This window comes from Tympanuchus pallidicinctus, unplaced genomic scaffold (assembly GCF_026119805.1).
Source record: "Tympanuchus pallidicinctus isolate F22 unplaced genomic scaffold, pur_lepc_1.0 scaffold24, whole genome shotgun sequence".
Taxonomy (NCBI): Eukaryota; Metazoa; Chordata; class Aves; order Galliformes; family Phasianidae; genus Tympanuchus; species Tympanuchus pallidicinctus.
Genome location: NW_026294741.1, coordinates 4,842,458 through 4,863,312, shown reverse-complemented (window position 1 = coordinate 4,863,312; position 20,855 = coordinate 4,842,458). Strand labels below are relative to the sequence as shown.

Sequence of the window (20,855 nt, the reverse complement as noted above, 5' to 3'; positions counted from 1 at the left end):
ATTCAGAGATATTAATATTTTTTTTTCAGTCAATCCATTCTCATTTTCTTGCTGTCATTTTGTGTGGAATTTTTAACTGGAATTGAGAAGATTCCATCAGAATCACTGCTTTCCTTGAAGCTCTTTTTCCTACCAAAGAGATATTTGGGGAGTTTCTGGTGAGCACTCTTCATGAGGTCTCCATCAGCTCACCAAATCTCGTCACGTTCTTCTGCAAAATGGCTTTAATGGCAATGGATATGTGATGGGCAGTTCCTTTTGTATGAGTCTTGATGGGTGAGATATTGGCACAGACTGCCCAGGGGGGTGGTGGAGTCACCATCCCTGGATGTTTTCAAGAAAAGTGAGGATGTGACACTGAGAATTGTGGTCTAGAGCAGTCACAGCCACGAATTGAAGGTCAGACTGGATGATCTTATTGGTCTTTCCAACCTTAATGATTCAATGACTGTGGCAGGGCAGCCAGCTGCTGCTTGCAGCCTTCGTCTGTGTTTGGAGATGGATTTGCAGAATGATCCCATTCACAATGTCCATGCGTCTGCTTTCTCTTGGTGCAACAAAGGCCTTGTAGCATCCTAGCAATCCTAGCAATCATTGTTTGGAGTTATTTTGTTCTCCTTCCTTGCAATTTTAGCATGGTCCCTTCTGAGTGGGTAGAGCATCCCACTGAAAGGATAATCATGGCACAGCCACCTCACCTGTTGTCTTCCCATTGTCTTTGCAGGAGGGAGACAACATTGGGGCCATGGAGAAGCTCTGTCGGCAGCTCACCTACCACCTCAGTCCCCACTCACAGTGGAGACGTCAAGGCATCATGAAAAGGAAGCCACAGTCCTGGTGAGTCATTTCTCAAAGCCACCCATTGATCTCCATTGCTTGCTTCTTTCCCCCATGCATCATTGGGTCATCAAGTTTCTACACATTCAACCAGAGGCAGTTTCTCGTTTTCCACTTTCCTTTCCCCATTGCATCCTTGTTTGCATTGAAAATCAACCCAGTTGTGCCCAGCCATGGGAATAAATGGGGAATAAATGAACCAGTGCCCTGGTCCTCAGCAAAGATCTTGGCCAATGATGTTTCTGATGCTTGGAACCTAATATGTCTGAAAGAGGTTGATGGGGATGGAAAGGTTACTTTGCTTTCAGTGAGGTGATGCATTACGTATGTAATTTTTGAAGGAAGTGAGAAAAGTGAGAAATGCAGAAGAAACTGCAATCTGGCAGGGTTAGGATTTCTATCCAGGTGTTTGCTTATGATCCTGAGAGAGTTTTGGTTCCTGGCATAGCAGATGCTATCTGTAGCCATAGCAAGAGACTGATTCTATGAGAAAGCTCAGTCTGAAAAGAGAAGAGGGGAGGGAAGCAGGCTCAGGGAATAAAGGACCAGGGGGCAAATTGGTTTAGGACCACGTCTCCCACAGTCCTGGCTCGGCATCCCTTGCACCCTGCTGTCTTTGCAAGTGCCCTGTCTGACCTACAAGGGCATCCTGTCCCCAGCTTTGGCGTGACTCAGCTTTGCTGTCAGGTGCTTAAGGGATTTTCAAATACTGTGTTTATTCACTTTTTTCTGCATGTGTCTCTTGGCCATCCACAACCCAACAACGCTCCTCTTCTGCTCTGCAATGTAATTAGCAGCTGGCTGTAATGCCCAGGCTGCTTCTCTAAATCCAATTGCCAGCAGCCCTGAGCTGCAGCCACCTCCCTTATGTGGTTCCTGCCCACATCTCTCCATTTCGGACCCAAAATCCCTTTATTGTTTCATGACTGTCTTGTTGGGCTGAATTCCACTTTAAACAGAGTATCCCTTTATCTCTGCCCAACGAGTAGTGCCAGTCAATGCTAGAACACATTCCAGCTTTGTTATGCCTTATGCTGTAATGTCATTCAGTGAAAAAATGACATTGCTCCCAGTTCACTCCAGCATTCTTGTTAATGCTGATCTGTGATGTTATTGCAACAACTGTTGGGTTTGGCTAAGGGACTGCCCCAGGCCCCAAGGAACACCCTACTGGTGCAGGACACTATTGCTCTCCTCCAGTGCCCATCTTGCACATTTTGGTTCATGGTTTGCCACAGTGATGATTTTCTTCAGTTCTGCAAGTTTTGTGACTCAATATCAATCACTTTTCTCTTGGGACAAGTTAGGAAATTTAACTTGGATGGGATGTAAATCTCTGAGATGGAGAATGCGTGTAATCATAAAAGTGTCTGACACTGGCTGGCGTTTTCTGTCCCTGTGTGGGTGTTGGTGTGAATGGAGTGAATGCAGCAAGCAGGTTTTTCATAGCTGTTGCCATACATTTCATTGAATTATGGAATCGTAAGGTTTGGAAGAGACCTCTAAGATCCCCAGCCCACCCCACCATTCCCAACTGTAGCGGAAATGCTAAGTCACAGCCTGAACCAGTGATTGAACACCTGGTGGAAGGCAGGGCCAACCCAGGGTTGCTCAGGTGCAAGCAATTCACCTGAGTGACTGGAAGGCATGGAGCCAAGATCCACCCCTTCCCAGACCTCATTTAAGGGTGGCAGTGGTAGAAAAGATATCTCTTGCTGGGGATCTCTGCATACATGAGGCCTTCTAGAGGTAAGCAGATTTTCTTCCTTTGTTTCTGCATTCATTGCTGCTACATTTGGGCTTATCTTCACCTGCTGCAGCCTAGGACTTGGCTCCCCTGCTATCATTGCTGTGCCTGGAGGTGTTTTGCCCCTGTGTGAGGCAGAGCTCCCATCTGCACACCCGCACACCCAGCCTGTCCCATCTAGCTCTCCTCAAACCAAATGACCCCTCCAGCTGTGCTACCCCTCTGTGCTTTGTTTCCCAGGGTATTACAGGAGATGTGGGAACATGCCAGTAAAATGCATTTCACTGAAGAGGAATGCTTCCTGTTGAGCTTCAGTGTCAAAGCTGCTTGGGAATTTTTCTTTAGGCTCAGAAAATTCCTTCTTTTTGCTATAACAACAGTCTATTTCTTCCTTGGGAGAATTCAGCACCATTTCAGTGCCAGGTGATTCTTCTCATTGAGATTGCTGGGAGAAGTGTCCTACGTGTTTTACCGTATTTTAACTGAACTTTTGCAGAGAGGATTGCATTTTATCTCTTTTTCCAGGCAGAGCCCAAGCAATATTTCCAACCAAGTGAGTCAGGGTGTATCATGCCTTAGAGAAGAACTTCTACACATACACATTGAGGAGAAACCATAGAATCATTTGAGTTGGAAGAGGCTCCCCTAAAGGCCATCTGATCTCACTCCCTGCTATGAACAGGGACATCCACAGCTCCACCGGGTGCTCAGAGCCCCTCCAGCCTGACTTTGGATGTCTCCACTGATGGGGATCCATCTCCTCTCTGAGCAGCCAGTGCTTCATTACCCTAACAGTAAAGAACTTATATCCAATCTATATCTCCCCTCTTTTAGTTTGAAACCATTTCCTTTTTGTCCTGTCACGGATTCATAAAGGCTGGAAAAAAGTACTGAGATCATCCACTCCAACCATCAGCCCATCGCTGCCATGTCTGCTATCCCAACAGACCCTGTTCAAGAATCTGTTCCCTCTTTTTTTATAGCCCCCTTCAACCTGCCCAAAGGAAGGGGAGGGAAGTGAGAGTCTGCTGATGTTGGCTTTGTTAGGAGTGTATTTTGATCCAGTGGTTTACTCATGGAGGTTAAGCAGCTTTTAATTATTGGTAGGAAACAATGGGTGAAGAGCATTCATCTTGGCTTCCTCTATTTGCCCACTTTCTCTTTGCTTGGTCATGAGTTACTCTTGTGATGGAGCCTTTCTCACTATGGAGGTCCTTGCAGCATCTTTCCAACCTTATTGGCTTTATAACTGTTCCTTGGGCATGATGGTATGGGTGGATGGTTGGACCAGATGATCTTGGAGCTCTTTACCAACCTTAATGAGTCTGTGGTTTAGTGGGCATGACGGTGAGTGGATTGGTGGTTGGACTGGATGATTTTGGAGGTCTTTACCAACCTTAATGTTTCTGTTTCTATTCAGTGGGGATGAGTGGATGGTTGGATTGGATGATCTTAGAGGCCTTTTCAAATCCCACTCCTGATTTCACCAAGAGCACAAAACATTTCTGTTCCAGAGGAATGCTGGCTGCCCATTGCTCATGCTTGCTGCAGTGTCTGCTAATGTTTCTATACAAAGCCCTTGTGAAGCAATTCAAGAGGGGAAAAAAAGAAATCAACAGTTTTGACAAGGAGAAGCCCTGGTGCATGAAAAATGTGCCCTTCCTTTTGTAAACAGAAAGCAACCAAATGTTTGTGGATGCAAATCTTCAGTAGTGCTGGGAGTCTGGAGGCGAGCAATGGCAGAAGTTAAAGCTCTTGCAACAAATGATTCCTTCAGAACCTCCAGCCTCCATCCATCAGTGAGAGGAGGTGGAGTGGGGACTGTGTGGTCCAACACATGGAGGAAATCCATGCTGGGAGGTTGCATAGTGCTCTGCTGCTGGGCTGTGTTGCAGATTGCTTTGCAGTCAGTGCAGGTGATTTCCAATTTCCAAGGCTGTCTGCAGACAGAAGCAATTCGTTTCCAGGCAGAAGCTGAGTGCTGGCTGCTGTGTGTGATATTATAATGGGAGCTGGGGCAGAGTGAAGCTCGTCCCCATGTGCATCCTGGAGCATTAGAAATACTGTGCTTATTTACTATGGTGTGTGTGTTTGTTTTTTTTTTTTCCTGTTAATTGCCCTAAAAGTATAGGAGAGTCTGCCTGACTTCATCATACCATCTTTTTGCTATTGGTTGTACTAAGAGGGTAGGAAATCAAGATTTAATCTGTGTTGCTGTGCTTTGGCTCTCAAACCTGGCCAAGACAGCAAAGGAAAACCAAATGGCCACGAAGAGTCTCACATCGTGTCATGTCCCCTGGGTTTTGCAGATGTGGTAATCTAGGAACAGCAGGATGGCTTCATTTGATGGGAATACCTGGTGTGACATGGATGGGAGTGATAGCTTTGGGAGAGTGGGAGACAAGGGGAGGACATGCAGGATCCCCTGGGGTGCTTGGTCTTCCAAGTGGCTGCATGCTGAGCATTGGGTGTGCTCAGCATCCCGTGTAATGCATCACCACGGCTCACTCAGCTTTTCTCCTAGAGCACTGCTCTCAGGCAAAGCTCTCAGCTCAAAGCATTCTGCTCAGCCCTATTCATGACCTCTCTCATCACTCCTTGCCCTGGCTGTAAGAGCAGCAGCACTGAGGAATGGCGATAAGCCATGGTTCCTCCAGAGGAAGCAGCAGCAGAGCTGCATGGCTCAGCCAGTGCCGTGCCTGCCCTGTAGGGAAGGAGGAGGAAAGCCAGCTGGCATTTGAAGGATTTCTTTTTTTAAGCTTTTCCACCTCTGTGACCTTTCTGCTCTTCAGCTCCCGTGGCATTTTGAAGTTCTTCTGCTGGGTGTTTGATGGGCAGATACCTGCAGTAGGCAGCAAACTAGGAACACTTGAAGGACTTTTTAATGATCTCTTTGAAACAAAGAATGTTTTCATAATTATGAAAGAAGGCAGAATTCACCTGTTTTACAAGTTTTACCTGTGGCTCTTGATTTTGCAAGGCTTAGATAGACCAGATCAACCTGCCTGTCTCTCCCCTACCTTCCATAGTACGTTGCAAAAGGACATTGGACCCAACCAGAGGGGTCAAGTTGTGCTGTTGTTGCATTGAAGATTTGACATGAGCAAGCTGCAAACTAGAAACAAACAGAAGGAAGTTTTGGAGGTGTTAAGATGTGGCACTGAGGGATGTGGTCAGGGAGATGGTGGGGTGGGGTTAAACTTGGGCATCTGAGAGGTCTTTTCCAACCTGAATGATTCTGAGTCTATGATTCTTGGGGGATCAGCACATCCCAGAAAGATCCCAGTGGAGAGGATCAGCAGGTGGCAAGTTCCCCATTCCTTCATTTGTTCCCACTGGGAGTTATCTGGCCACCAGATATGCAATTGTAGGGTGGAAATGAATTGTTCCTGCAGCAGCATCTGGTGGGAGGGACTGCTCCGGGGTCACTGCCCTCAGCTTTCCCAGCCAGCACTGCTCATCCTGGGGCCCATTTTGTGCAACAGAGATGGAAGTACTGTAATTTCCCAGATGCTTATAAGTTTATATCATCCGGCAGAGGCCAGCTGCTCCATCGAGCTGTTTGTTGCAGCCCAGCAGGTTGTTCATGGCCTAGCACAGCTCTGAAGGATGTGATGTTGCCTTTGATGCTGCAGTTTGCTGGGACAAAACGTGAGCCCTAGTGGGGGCAAGGGATGCTGTGCCCCTCTGCATGTGAAACCGTGCATTGGAATTGGGTTGAGGTGTCCAAAGAAAGGTTCATCCCAGCTCCTATGCTGTTGGTGTTCATAGTATGAATGTGCTGGGGTTTTGCATATTCAAGATATTTGGACTGATGGGATTTGGGGCAGGTGGAGCAGTGGTTGAACAGGCCAAGTCCCAACACTACACATACAGAAATGCCTTCTGGAAGCTGAGGAGTTTCTGCTTGCAGAGCTCTCCTGGCCATGGGCAGGGAGCCCAGTGGCCATCAGAAAGTACTGTGGCTGCCCTGGGACTCTTTCAGGACCTCAGAAAGTGGGAATGCCAATAGGTATTGGTGTGAGATGGCTGTGAATATGCAAACTTTCAGCCAAATCTGGGGGAAGAACAACGTGGGCAAGCAGGGGTATGCAGCACTCGGGCATGGCAGCTGGAGAAAGAGGCTGTGTGCTATGTGAGGTCTGCATCCATCCAACCCGCGAACATTTACTCTAAGCTGGGCACTAATTTGAATTGGTATCAGTTGACTTGGGAATAGGGAATTTGCCTAAGCCGCTGCTATGGACAGCATCCCTTTGCTTATGGACAGCAAAGTGCCTCTTTGAAGGGCTTTCTGCTGTCTGAAATAGCTCCTGGTAGGGATGTTTTGCAGGGTGACAGCCAGCTCTGATTTTGGCTGGGATTTGTGTCCACGTGTCCCATTGCACAGAGCAGCCAGAGCCCTGCCTTGCAGTGGGGCTCAATGCCCTTGGGTCAGCATCTCCCAGCATTTAAGTGCTTCTCTGTGCAGCATTCAGGATTTCTCATTTGCAGAGCGTGGCACTTACAAACACGTGGTCATTATTCCATGCATAGCAATGAGGATTTCCATTGATTCCAATTTCTGCCTCGTGTTCCGCTCACTCGCACAGCCCTGCAGCAACACATCACAGCTCACTGGGGCTGCTCCCACTGCCACACAGACCTAATTTTTAAGCCTGTTGGAGCTAAACAGTAAATTATGCATGCATATTGAAACGCCATCCGGGTGCGTGTGAGATGTGAGTTGGAAGGGGCTTTGTGTTTTCCATTCAATCACTGTAAACTGAGCCCTTTCCCTGTGTGTTGCCCTGTGCAAGCCTACTGGGATGCTCCAGAATTTAAACCAATTAACCCAAACGGTGCAGCACCATTTATTTTTTTCCACCATTGAATACTGATTTTGACAAATGCTTGAATTGCCTTAGCTCTTTGTGGTTTGAACAAATGAACTGACAGCCAGAAGTGGTAGAAAATCTCCTAACAGAGAAGAAATCTTTCCTGGCAGTGAAGGTGGAAGGAGGTGATTTATAGCACCAGGGCTTTCCTCCCCTTGGAGGGAACATCTGTAGGTGATAATTGCCTTGAAGGGAGCTGGAGCTGTGCTCTGGTCCTTTCCTTTTTCCTCCTGGGCGGGTGAGGAGGGAGGAGGACCAGCAGCCCCACTGAGGTCCATTGCTCTTTGAATGTGTTTCCTGGTTCCGTGCCTGATTAGAAAAGGCTTTGACTATTAAAAGTGTGATTTTTGTTATTTATAATTACTCCTCCACTTCCTCTGTGTCTGGAGGGAGTGGAAATTAGATTTGCTTTCAGTACATCGTCTGAATCCACCCTCAAAACTCAGGAAAGCAACTAGAAGGAATTGTTATTAAATGAGGAACTGGCTGCTGAGATAATTAACTCCCCCCACACACTTCCTCCCCTCCTTGGAAGCCCTCCAAGCACCTCGTGATGGGCTGCCTTGTCCCAAGCAGCTGCTGCCCTATTCCTTTCCATTGCAAGAAGTGCCCAATGCAGCCGGCTCCTGGGCAGCCCCCGGCTATGTTCCCCAATTAAGAGGATCAAGCTTTATGATGAAGCTTTGATAGAGCATTGAGTTGGTGTTTTAAAGCCCTTTCACGTTGTGCACTGTTAGTAAATGGAGGTGCTGAGTGAGCTCATGCATCACATGAGCTCTGGGCTTGAGGCTGTGCTTCTGCTCAGCTTTTTGGGTTTGCTGCTGCACAATTTGTATGAGAATAATGCTTTAAATAATGCTGGGAGTGATGAAAGCGTTATGATGAGATCCCAGCTCACCCTGCAGTGACCCATACACTGGGACTTGTCTCCTTCAAGTCAAATACTTTGTAATTAAATGTAGTGTGTTCCCTTGTCTGACTGTGCCAGTAAGTGGAAAAAATGGGGGGGGAAAAAAAAGCCCCTTATGCCATGTGCCCATCTGGGGTGGCCAAGTATCGATCCTGGCCGTGCTCAACCCAGTGCAGATGGGGCTTCTGCATCCCAGAAAGGGGCTGCCAGCACCTCAGTGCCAAACTGTGTGGTTTGGCTTTTGCATTATCGTGCCAACGCATCACTGAGCTGCTCCTGCTTTCATCAGCTTTTTGGTCATTTGGGATGCTGGGTGATAAAATGCAGCTCGTCATCCTGAAGGCTGGTAAATAGAATATATGTATATGTGTTCATGCAATATAGATAAGTTACCTTGGGAAGGTTTGTGCTGATCTCTCCAGCACTGATCCAACAGCTGGCTCAGAGCATGTGAAATGTCATCACCAATGGGTACAGAAAACAGAAAGAAAGGGCAAAATGTTTACAGTTGGGAAGCTGAATGGCAGAGGGCAGCCTGCTCATGGTTGGTTGTTCTTTTTTTTTTTCTTCAAAATTTGATACAGCTGATAGCAGGGCCTGTCTTGTGTCAGAAAAGCAAGGATGTTGAACAGGCAGGGAGGGAAAATGGGGGAAAGTTTTTGTGGTTTTCCTGCTTGTCCAGCACAATGTGCAGCCCAGGAGGGGCTGTGTGAGCTTTGCAGCACGGAACAGAGCAGCATATCGTGTTACCTCTGCTGTGCCCAGCTGAAAGGAATTCTTGGCAGCTCACGTCCCTGCTGATATTAGCTCTGTTTTCATCTTCTTAAGGGAGATGAAGGCTGAAATCCCCACCATTAGTGGGGCAGTGGTCTGCCAAAAGAAATGCAGCTCCGCTGGAAGAGCGTATTTTCTTTGGGCTTGGTTAAATATGCTCCTCGTTGCCTCTTTCCTTCCATTTGGCTTTGTGTCCCCAGAAGTGGCTGCACCCCAGGCTCATGGAAAGGGTCTGTTAAAAGGAAAATAGCAAGGCCAGAGGCTGGGTCAAGAGGGTTCACCTTGGTTTCCTCCATTTGCCCACCTCTTCTTTGCTTGGCTGCAAGTTACTCTTGTGATGGAGCCTTTCTCACCATGGAGGTCCTGGTGCCACAGCTCCTTTCCAACCTTAATGGTTCGATAACTCTGTTTTGTGGGCATGGTGGGATGGGTGGATGGTTGGACTAGATGACCTTGGAAGTTTTCACCAACCTTAATGGTTGGAATGGTTTGAGTTGGAAGGGACCCCCCAGAAGCCATCTAGTCCCACTCCTAGCAATGCACAGGGACACCCACAGTTCAGAGTCCTTCCAGCCTGACTGTGAGTGGGGATCCACCACCTCCCTGGGCAATCTCCAGTGCTTCAATACCCTTATTGTAAAAGATCAAAGGCATCAGCCCCAGCGAGGAGCAGAGCCCTGGGAGCCAGGCTGCTGCTCGTGCTCTGGCTCTCATCAGCACAGTAGAGGCAATGGGGGACCCCTGCCTGCTTGAACTCTTCCAAATGTGATCTGTGCTCCAACAAAATAAACAGTTTAGGGAAAGTGAAACCCCAGGCATACACTCTAGCGGCTGATCGCTCCCTAATTGCAAGAAGAGCAGTTGGGAGAGGGGATTTTTTTTGATTCCTTGAGCTGGTTTCTGGTGAGAAAACTGAGCTGGAGGAGCAGAGCTGAAGCTTTTCTCCATCCCCAGCCCCAAACATCAACCTTGTTTGCCTTCCCTTCATGCTGGTGGAATGTAAGGAGCAGGAAGGGCAAATAAGTTCCACGAAGGGTGAACATCCAACTTCCAGTGAAATGCTGTTTAGTTTTCTATGTGTTATTTTCTCTGTGCTTTTGTGGAACCTTTCCCAGGCAGGAACAGATGATGATAATTAGCACCAGCCCCTTCCATCCACATGTGGACCATCAGCCTCTGCTGTCCCATCCATCCCAGCCCCTGCCTTCCTCTCACCCTCCCTATTCCTTTCCTTTTCCTTCCCTCTGCCTTTCAATTCACTATTTCGGATCTGTTTTTAAAACATTGGCAGCAAACAGCATGCTTTTATGATCAATTTACTGACGATTTCCTTTCCTGTGGCCTCTTCCCTTTAGACACTAAGGACTAGAACCCAATTCAGAGATCTTCTATTCTGATCACAATGGCTCCTCACCAAGCTCCCTACTCTGTTCTGGGGAACTTCTCGTGTAAACCCAATCAGGACTTGGATTTGTTTTTAATTTAATACACTCAATTGTAAAATTCCCTTTCCAAAGGCCTTTTCAGCTTCTTCTATGCTAGAATTTAAAGAAAATATTCCTATTGTTTAATGCGAACTTGAAGAAATTCAAATCCTGGTCAAATTCTCTTCCAGGAGGTCATTTACAGAAGCAACAAACCCAACATGTTGTTTTCTTTTAAATTCTTGATTGGTTTTCTGTTGGCACTGGTGCAAATTGCCTTTCCTTCAAATGCCTGTTATTAATGGGGCGTCAGCTGCAGTTTCTTATTACACTGGAGTAGATTTTGTTGGAAATACTCCAGCACATTTTCTCTATAGGAAAATGCAGGTTTGTTGAGTGCAAAATGTAGCATAGAAGGAAGGCTGTAAATACATTTCATTTTGGGGAGAATGAGGGAAGAAAAAAAGGAGTACTCCAACAGTGAAATATTTACATTTTTCTGCGAGAAGTTAAATAGGGCTGTAATTACAGCAAAGTGTTTTGATGCCAAATGCTTATTTTTAGAATTTTGTTTGGCAGGAAATTAAAAACAAGTTGGGAAAAATCCCTCTTTGTGTAACACATAAATGGTGTTTTTTTGCATAGAAAATGATTGCTTTCCACTCAGATCCAACCTCAGCTCCGGACCATGATGAGGAGCTGGCTGTGCAATGTGCAAATGAAAGCTGTTCTTCTGCTTAATCATCCCTGCTGGAGATATTTATCAAGTTGCTTCTTCGGCTAACAGTGCTTCATTTTCTGAGTCTCATTGCTTCTATTTAATTGGGTTCTTTTGCTAAACATCAGGGTGATGCGGTGCCACGGGTGCAGCTGTGATCTCAGTGCAGGGAAGGAGTGGTTTTCTGATGGCACAGCCACGGGGAGCAGTGGGTGCTCTTTCCATTAAGGTCAGAATAATTAAGACCACCAAGTCCAACCATCCAATTTTGGTCCATCCCAGACCTTTGGCTTGGTTTAACCCACCCACCTGTGCTGGGGGCTGCTGCTGTGTACCTCTATCAGTGCCTGTAGGTCACCAAAGATCCCCCAGATGCAGCTGCTTCCCCAGCAGCCTGGGTGTGAGCTCTGGGAGTTGGATTCAGAAGGGTTTTCCTCAGGTTCCTGGAATTGGAGGCATGTGGGGAGATGTTAACCCCAAATGAAGAGTCTTTGCTTCTTTTTGTTCTCTTCATCTGAATGCTGTTCCTCCCTAAAGAGACACTGCACTCAAAATACCAGGTTCTTTCCTCCATGCACACGTTGTTTTGAATATTTGGATGCTTAGGTGTATTTAGAGCCAGCTGTAAATGTGACGTGTTGCTTGTAGGCACCACGGGCTGGGTGACACTGCTCTCTAGTGGATGGCTTTCCATCGAGTGATGCAGGAGCTGAAGCAGAGAGGGTCAATGCTCATCCATGGGTGAAAATGACTTTTTCTCATTGCTTCTATCGTGAGCTTTTAGAACGTAGCATATCCACAGAGAGATTATATGGGCACAGGGCAATGTCCATCTTCAGTAATGAAACGTGAACCAGAGATTCTCAACTGCTCTCACTGTGATGGGAAGGATTTATTGCTCAAGGTTCTTCTGATGATCCTTAACGGGTCATTTCCAACCCAAAATATTCTGTGCTGCCAACAGCCCATCCACTAATGCAGCGTGGACGAAGCTGAGACCCTTGTCAGCTCTCTCAGGTGCAAGGGATGCCTTTGGGTGCCCAGAAACTACTCTTCCCATCAACTATCCCATACATTTAGTAAGCTTTGAGCTTGCAATAGGAGAGGAACAGGCCTGCATAGCTTGGTGAGGAGCCAAAGAAAATTCAGTTGGGTTTGGAAAGGAAAACAAAGAGCTATTCCTGGAGCAGCCCTGCTCTCGGGCACGCAGGGGAGGTGTGCTGCATGCAGAGCTGGGCGTTCTGCTTGCTGCAAGAGGAAATCTGGGAGAGAATTACAGAATACCTTGCAGCTGTGCTCCTAATGACATGCTTGAAAAATGCAGAACCAGAGCAGAGAAATAACCTGGTGTTCAGTCTTCAGTGCTGCCACTGCAATAGAATTTAGGGCTGTCTTGTGATGTCTGTCTTACAGATGGTTCTCAGCAGCCAGAATGCTTTATAAATGGAAAAGAAAAATCATTTTGATGTCGCACATCAGGGGTAAAATGAGGAGCGAAGCCCACAGCTGAAGAGCTGCAGGCTGGGTGTTGTACCCTACCTCTCCCCACATCTCACAGTGCTCAGCTGAGGATGGATCTGTAATTCCAGTAACAGGGGAAGGATGCTGACAGCAGGGATGTTGGCATGTTATAGTGTGAAAACTGCAAACCTCAGCAAAAAGTTCACTGAGAGAGAAGAGACTAAACAAATTAATCCCCACTGGTGCTTTCCTTCTTAATAGTAGAGACTTAGGAATATTTTAAGTGTTTATTGGTAAGCTCTAAAGGAGTTTTAGCGTTATGTATTTTTATATTTATCTATTTAAAAATCCTCTTTAACCCAAATCTCTCTAAGGACAGGAGTGAAATCTTTCCCAGCTATTCATTTGCAAAGGCTGTGAAAGCCAGACATCAGACTGCACCATTCATAATCCCTAACCCTTTCCATGGCAATAAGCAAAGCACAAACCCGACTGCTGAACCATTACAGCAAAGAGTTGAGGAATGCTGATGAAGGCTGTGGTAGCTCTGGGTGTTTTAACAACTTATTATTATGAGAGAAAGTTGGAAAAGGTAAATGCCCAAAATATGAGGCATGTTTTCAAGGCTGATGTCATCTCATGTTCAATAATTTTTTGCTGGCATTTCTGGAGAAAATTTGCTCACTGGTGACATCATCTCCATTTCGTACTGCAGTTCTTCACTCTCTGGGGCTGCCTCTTCTTGTTTCTTGATTCCTTTGCCCTCCAAGAAGTGGTTAAATTCTCCAATTACACTTTATTATGAGACATGTTGGCGTTGCATGTCCTCAGTCATGCTTTGGGGAAATGTCATGAATTTAAATGACAAGGGAAGCCCTTTCTTCTAGTTCCTCTTTGATCTAAACATCAACATTCTTGTCCATGGGAACGTTTTGTGAGCTGATCTGGTGCTGCACACAAACCAGCTGTCAGATAAAGCTTTTTTAAGTGGAAACCAGCATCCTGCTTTGCATGGGGGAACAAAGCATTATCAGGGCTCTAGGGCATGGTTTTATGCCCAACCTTCTCATCATAGGGGTCAAAGCCCCATATACAGTTTCTATCTGGGAAGAAAGCTGTGTCTTTCCCTATGGAATATCCACATAAAGCGAGAGGATGAAACCAACTGGGTGTAAGTGATCCTCCACTGTAACTCACAGGGATTTACATAATGCTGAGATCTTCCTATAGAGATTTGGGGTCATTCTGTGGCAAATTTTATGGCAGGGATAGAAGTTTTTACAGCTGTTTGTTAACATCATACCCCACTCATTGCCGTGAGACTGTTCACAGCCTCCAGAGCTATTTTTATTAATCATGTTTGTTGTTGGTTTGCTCGTTTCCTGAGGGACAAGGGGGACGTAGGCAGATACAAGGCAGCTAGCAATCCCAGTGCAGGGCTGCTCCAAAATGGGCTGCAGAGAATTTCTCTCTACAGGCTGCAAGTCTTCAGGATGAATGAGCTGTTAGTGCAAGGCAATCTATCTGTGTGGGGATCCACCAGATCCTTCTTGATGGAAAGAGATCCCTAGGGAGCTCCTGCTTTGTGTCGGGGATTGCATGCATACATCAATAGGACAATGTCACACCAAGGCAGGCAGCATTGCTCCACACTGGATAAAGCAAAGCTCCATGCTTGCCATGCTCTTTTTGCCATGCTTTTAAGGAGTTGCCACTCGTTCACAGGCACTTTCCATGCTGTAGTCAATATGAGCTCCTGGTATATCCAGCTTTGAGCTCCCAGGCTATAAGATGAGAGCACTTTGGCTTTCTCAGCTTAAGCATCTGCCAGCAAATGAATGCAAGTATTGTTTTCCAAACAATAAATACGTTATTTCAGCCGTTTGATTCCTATTGTTGCTCACCCCAAAATAAAAAAACACCAGAAGAGATTTCAAACACATCCCTAAGGCAGGGCAGCGGGGGACCAGCACTGCAGGTGGAGGGATTGGCATCAATTAATTGACCAACATTTCCTTTGGTTCTGAGGCTGGGCGAGCTGTTTGCCGGAGGCACACCCCCCTCCCCAAAAAGCATCATAGTGGGGTGTAGCAGATGCATGCTCCTTTGGAGGATAAGCAGCTCAGATGGGGGCGTGCTAATGGCAGTCTTGCATCAAAATTAATAATAATTTTTAAAAATACATGAAACATACAAAAATCATCTGGCCACTCAGTGAATAATTTTCCCCAGGGCAAACTGGCAGTTGAAAAGCACAGATAACGATGGAGGATGGGAGCAGCTCCTGTCAGTCATTTCCTCTTCCCCAGCCCCAATCCCCACTGTGCCCTCGCCCCAATGGGTCGTACCATGAGCCACACTCTCATGCTTAATGATCCAAGATTTGCTAAAGGAGAAAGCCTGTTTCCAGTCAGTCTTGCCTGCTTATGAGCAAACCTCAGAGCCTGCTGAGGGTGACTACAGGCTAGGGTTTCTGTTTGTGGGGAAGCACAGCCCCCTCAGCTCCCAGCACAAGGGTGTCTCGTCCATCAGGTTGGGCTGTGCTCCTCAGATCGCAGCCAGGATGCCTGAAGCAATGCAGAGAATTGCAGCCAGCTGTGCTTATGGTTTTCACTGGCTTAACCCATGTTAAGGATATTGGGTTTTAACCCCAAAATCCTACTGTGTGGGACCTGGCAGGAGCAGCACTGCATGCTAAGGCTTCACTTCATGTCAACTAAAGCTAGTAAGACATAAGCTGGAGAACCCTCTTGGATTTTGTCCAAGCTGGAGAAGCAAAACCACACATTAAATATGTAACACACAAACCTTAGCACGTGTTGGCTCTGGTTTCCTTGCTCCTGATGCCACATGCAGAAGATGGCATTCCCTCTGCTCCAGCTGTGTTGGGTTCTCTTGAGCAGCTCTTGCCTCATCCATCACTCTGTGTCCTAGCTGACCATGCATGATATATCCCTTCCCTCCCAGTTTCTGTTCCCATTCCCATTACGGAGTGAACCTTACCTGCTGCTGACAGACAAGACCTTTCTCATCCTACCTCGTGATAGGTGGATGCAGGTGATGGTTCTGCCAGGGAGCTCACCCAGTCTCACCCCTGTCATGGAAAGAGCAGGACAGGGCCTGATGGCTTGGCTCTGGCTTGAAGAGCAGCAGGGCTTTGGGAAGACCCTCCTGGTGGAAATAAATAACATTATTTCAGCACCAAGTCTTTGCTGTTCTTATTTCTAGCTTGCAGGAGCTGGTGACAGTCCAAGATCCTGGTGGATGGTCACTTCCCAGTCCCCCAGGCACCTAGGATTAGTCAAATGCTCATCTTAACGATGGCTAAATGAAAAAAGAATTGGCTGTCTGCTGCACAATCCTGTGTTGTAAGGCCAGGAAATTAATTTGTGCAGCTGCCATTTGGATTGGTGCCATCCACGCGTTTCCTGGGAAGATTGCTGTGCTCTCTGGATGCCTGCAATGTATCTCCTGGTCCCTCCACTCACACACACAGCAGCTGGGAAGTTTCTGGGCCATGAAGAAAGGAGAAAAATTATTTCCTAAAGGAGCCCTTCACATTTCACAGCCACTTTTAGGTGAAATTCAGTCCTTTTGCTTCCAGCACAACAGGCAGGTGCCTTTCTATTAGAGCAGAAAACTCACATCGTTCCGTGTGAGCCTGTAAAGGGATCAGGGAGCCACGAATGAAAAAGAAACTTAGTTCTTTGCTCTGGGGTATTCCCTGAACACAAATGGCTTTCTGTGCTCCCTGTCCCTTCCCTAAAACTTTGCATGGAGCAAAGCCTTTACATGTACACCATACTGGATGAGCACCAGGGGCTCAGCACTGGGCTGATAGGAGCTATTAGCATGCATAGGGCTCTTCCCTCCTCCTAACTCAATCAGAATAATTCATCAGCAAAAAACCCTCAGTGCCAACTTCCTCTGACAGGTTGTGATTGTAGATGTGCTCTCTGATTCACTTTGGGAGACAAATTGACCAGTGCAGCTCATCGAAGTAAGACTAATGAGTCTCTGTAGGGTCACTGGGAGCACTCATTTATTTATCTATGGATTTGGCCATGGTGCTCATCTCCCAGAGCATACATGCCTAAGCCCTGAGCTGCCAGCTTCTCCAGGAGAGAGCGTGGGGAAGCAGTGCCACAGACCTTACCAAAGCCCAGGTAGACTACATCAGAAGCCCTTCCCTCATCCACCATGCAGTCACCTGATTGTAGGAGTCACACAGGACAGAATCACAGAATGGCCAGGGTTGGAAGGGAACTCAAGGACCGTCAATCTCCAACCCCCCACCACATGCAGGGCCACCAACCTACACATTTCATACCAGCCCAGGCTGCCCAGGGCCCCATCCAACCTGGCCTTGACCGCCTCCAGGGACAGGGCATCCGCAGCCTCTCTGGGCAGCTGTTCCAGTACCTCCCCCCTCTCACAGTAAAGAACTTCCCCCTGACATTCAACCTAAATCTTCCCTCCCTCATCTTAAAACCATTTCCCCTTTAGGTTCTGAAAGGCTGCAATGAGGTCACCCCACAGCCTTCTTTTCTCCAAGCTGAACAAGCCCAGTTCTCTCAGCCTGTCTTTGTAGGGGAGGTGCTCCAGCCCCCTGATCATCTCCTGGCCCTCCTCTGGACCCTCTCCAATGCTGGCCATGACCTGACAGTGCACAGTTGTCCCACCACATAATCACACTCAAGACAATACCCCCCACATTCACACCTCTTTCGTTTCCTTCCCATGCAGTCTGAAAGCTGTGCTGATGGGGAAGCCCCAGGACAACACAGTGGACTTGTCAGGCATCCCGCTGACACTGAAGGACCTGGAGCGCGTCACGTCGTACCTGCAGCACAGCTCGGAGCACATTGACACTGTGGAGCTGTGCTTCACTGAGCTGACAGATGAGATGCTGCTGCAGCTGCTGCCTGCATTGTGTGGCCTTCCTCACCTCACCACGTTGTCCCTCAATGGCAACCGGCTCACCAAAGCCATCCTGCGGGATCTCACCGAAACCCTGAAAGACCCCAAGAAGTTTCCCAGCGTCACCTGGATCGACCTCGGGAACAACGTGGACATCTTTTCCTTGCCTCAACCCTTCTTGGTCAGCCTGAAAAGGAGATGCCCGAAGCAAGGTAACCTGCCCACCATTTTGGAGTTTGGCGAAGGGCAGGTCAGCGATTTGGAGAACCAGGATGGCCTGGCCGAGAGCCAGGAGGACCTGCGGAGTGAAAGTTGCAATGAAACCCCATTGGGCAAAGCAGAGGGCAGGACAGTGGAGGAGCAAGGCGCCGAGACACCGCAGACGTGACATCGGCTCCACGTTGGGTACATTTGGGTGACAAACCCAAGATCTCCTCATCAGAGGTCCTGGCATGGGTGGATGCAGGCGGTGGGATGCTCTGGGAGCACATTGCCTTCTTCCCCTGTGATGAATATCAGTGCTGCTCCCATCATGCAGAAATGGGATGGCGTTGTATACTTGTATCTCATTCCCTGTTCATCGCAGGGCAGTTGGACTAGATGACCTTGCTGGGTCCCTTCCAGCTCAAATGATTCTATGAAAAGCCAGAAGGGTGTTTTTAAATGAGAGCACTGTGCTTTTTAACCTCTCCAAATACGAATCGCCAAAGTGTTGGAACATGAGGCCCTTAGAAGCACAAAGGGGAGCAGGAAGACGATCAGATCCAGCAGGATCCCAGCTGGTCACCCCCACACAACAGATGGACAGACTTCACCCACAAGCACTGCACAGAACTGCAACCTTCTCCCATACCAACTTCAGGAGCTGCTGAATACCGTGCCTGGTGAGATCAACACAAAGCCTGATCCCTCTCCAAGGGAACCACTCCAAGCAGGGTGTTCCCACTTCCAGCCCCACAGCAGAGCTTTGCTTTCCTTGTGCTGGCATGGAGCTGGACCGCAGTATGCTCATCACCTGGGTGCTGCTCCCCAGCCTTACTGAGTCCAGCCTTACTCAGGCTGGCCCTGCTGCCTGCCCGGTGCTCACCCAGCCCTAAAATCCAGTTGCTCACCTGCTGAGCTGCTGTGATGACTTCACAGCTTCCCATTCTTACACCAGAGCCCTCTGTGTGTTTGGGGGAGCAAAATGTAGTGTCTGAAGCCGGGGCTCAGGTCAGGCTCATTGCTGTTGCTGACAAAGGAGACCACAATACTGAAGGTTTATACAAGAAAAAGAACAAACCTTGGGGCTCTTCCCTCTATCACTGCCATTCAGATTGGGTGGATACGGCCAGCTGAAGGTCCAAAGCACACCAAGGCTTTCAGATCACTTGGCCACATCCTCCTTGACCCAGAAGTGCTTTGTTTGTACAATGCCATTTTGGTTTTTGGCTTGTTTTTATTTTACTCTTTTTTTTTAGTAACATTCTTCTTATTTCTGGATGGAAAACAGCTCCCAACAGAGCACAGCAATTCGCACTTTGGCTTCTAAGCCAGAATTTCATATGATTCAATGGGTTGATGGTTGGACTAGATGATCTTAAGAGGTCTTTCCAACCTGAATTATTCTATGATTCCAAACCCAAGGGAAGCTGGGAGAGTGGGAAACACTTCCCCTCCTTTACACTGCACAGACCAAACAGACCTTCCCTTCCCAAGAGGGAGCTCACCTGCCTCTGCCTGCAGCCCTTCCCCTGCACAGCTTTGCAGCATTGCTTTGCACCTGGGAGCAGTGACCTCTAGTTTTGCTTTTCTGAGTGCAATCAGCATTGTAAGCACTCCGACTTTTTGGTTGTCCCTCATTTCCCATGGCTGCACCAGGAAGCTGCACGCCTTTTGCAGGGGGGTTCATGCTGACAGTTGTTGTTTCTCCTCCAAGTACGTAACTTAGAAGAAGCTCTGCTGCTCGTTTTAATACACATAGCAAAGTTCTGTATGATTTGCATGTACCTAAGCCTTTTGTTTGTCTGGTTGTTTTTTAATGCTAACTCTTTCGACTGGCATGAAAAACACTTTGCAGTGAATCAACTGTTCTGTTTGAAATAAAGGAGCTATCTGTAATCAAAATAAATGCCAATGTTTAATAAAATGGTGAAGTCTCCTCTGTTACAGCTGATGCCCAGCATCCCAGGTCTAGCCTGCAAAGCCACATACAGTGCTTCCCATAATACAGAAGCCTGTTTGTTTTGGCCAGCAGCTCTTAAGCAGACCTAAAAATAAGGACTCGAGAGCTGAAAATTAGAATGTTAATGCTGATTGAGGTCATTTGTCATCAAGGTGGGGAGGGAACATTCACCTTAAAATTGTGATGTCCATAATATCTTGGTGCTGGGGCTTGGTTAGTTACCCCCAGCAGCACCAGGCTGCTCTGCTCAAGCATGGAGGAAGCTCATCTATAGGAAGAAGATGCATTCCTTCAGCAATAAGGCTGATTATTCATTTACAGAGATTATGTCAGTGGGGGACCTGAGACTGCAGGGCAGGCGTGGGGGCTGGAGAGGTGGCAGCCACCCATCCCTGAGAGTGGGAAGGAGGAAAGCATCAAAGCAGCATTGGGAATGCCAAGGAGCACAGGAACACTTTGGCACTTCTGCTCAGTGGGTTGCAGAGATGCCCAGAGCCCGCACAGAACCACAGCAGGGGAAAGGAAAAATGGAGTGGAAGCAGCATCACAGCAGGACAGACCCCAACTCCGGGGTGACTTACTGGGATTGATATTGCATTTGAGCACTGATGTTCCAGCACTTCCCTACAGTTCAGTGCACCTCATTTCAGCACTGGAGGAGGAGGATGCTCACACATGGGCTGCTTTTGTGCCCTCAAAAAAACAAAACCCCCCACATCCCATTAACCAGCACTGTCTCACCTCCAGCTGCTATTGCCATGGAGACTGATTGACCTTATTAGCAGTACTCACAGAATGATGAAAACTAACAAACCTGTAACCTCTCCAGCGTGATGCACTGAGCAGAGGATTTACCAGCACTTGCAGAAGAAGGGGTTCTCTGCTGCAGCCCTGCTCTTTGTCTCAGCAAAAAGCAGTTTGTAATACATTTCTTTTATTCCCTCCCAAGCACTCCAGAGAGAAAACCAATAGAAATTAAAGCAGAGGAGGTGGTGGGTATGGGTTGTTTTTTTTTGCTTATAT

At 47.5% G+C, this 20,855-nt stretch overlaps 1 protein-coding gene across 1 annotated transcript in view; it reads left to right on the top strand.

The window, feature by feature from the left end:
- The window catches only part of LRRC75A (leucine rich repeat containing 75A), a 47,028-nt gene extending 27,232 nt beyond the window's left edge, over positions 1-19,796 (top strand). Inside the window, exons 3-4 of the mRNA XM_052688985.1 lie at positions 725-837; positions 17,495-19,796. Of these exons, the coding sequence (XP_052544945.1) occupies positions 725-837; positions 17,495-18,056 (675 nt within the window). The 3' untranslated portion in view covers positions 18,057-19,796. The remainder of the gene's footprint in view (positions 1-724; positions 838-17,494) is intronic.
- Positions 19,797-20,855: the final 1,059 nt, after the last annotated feature.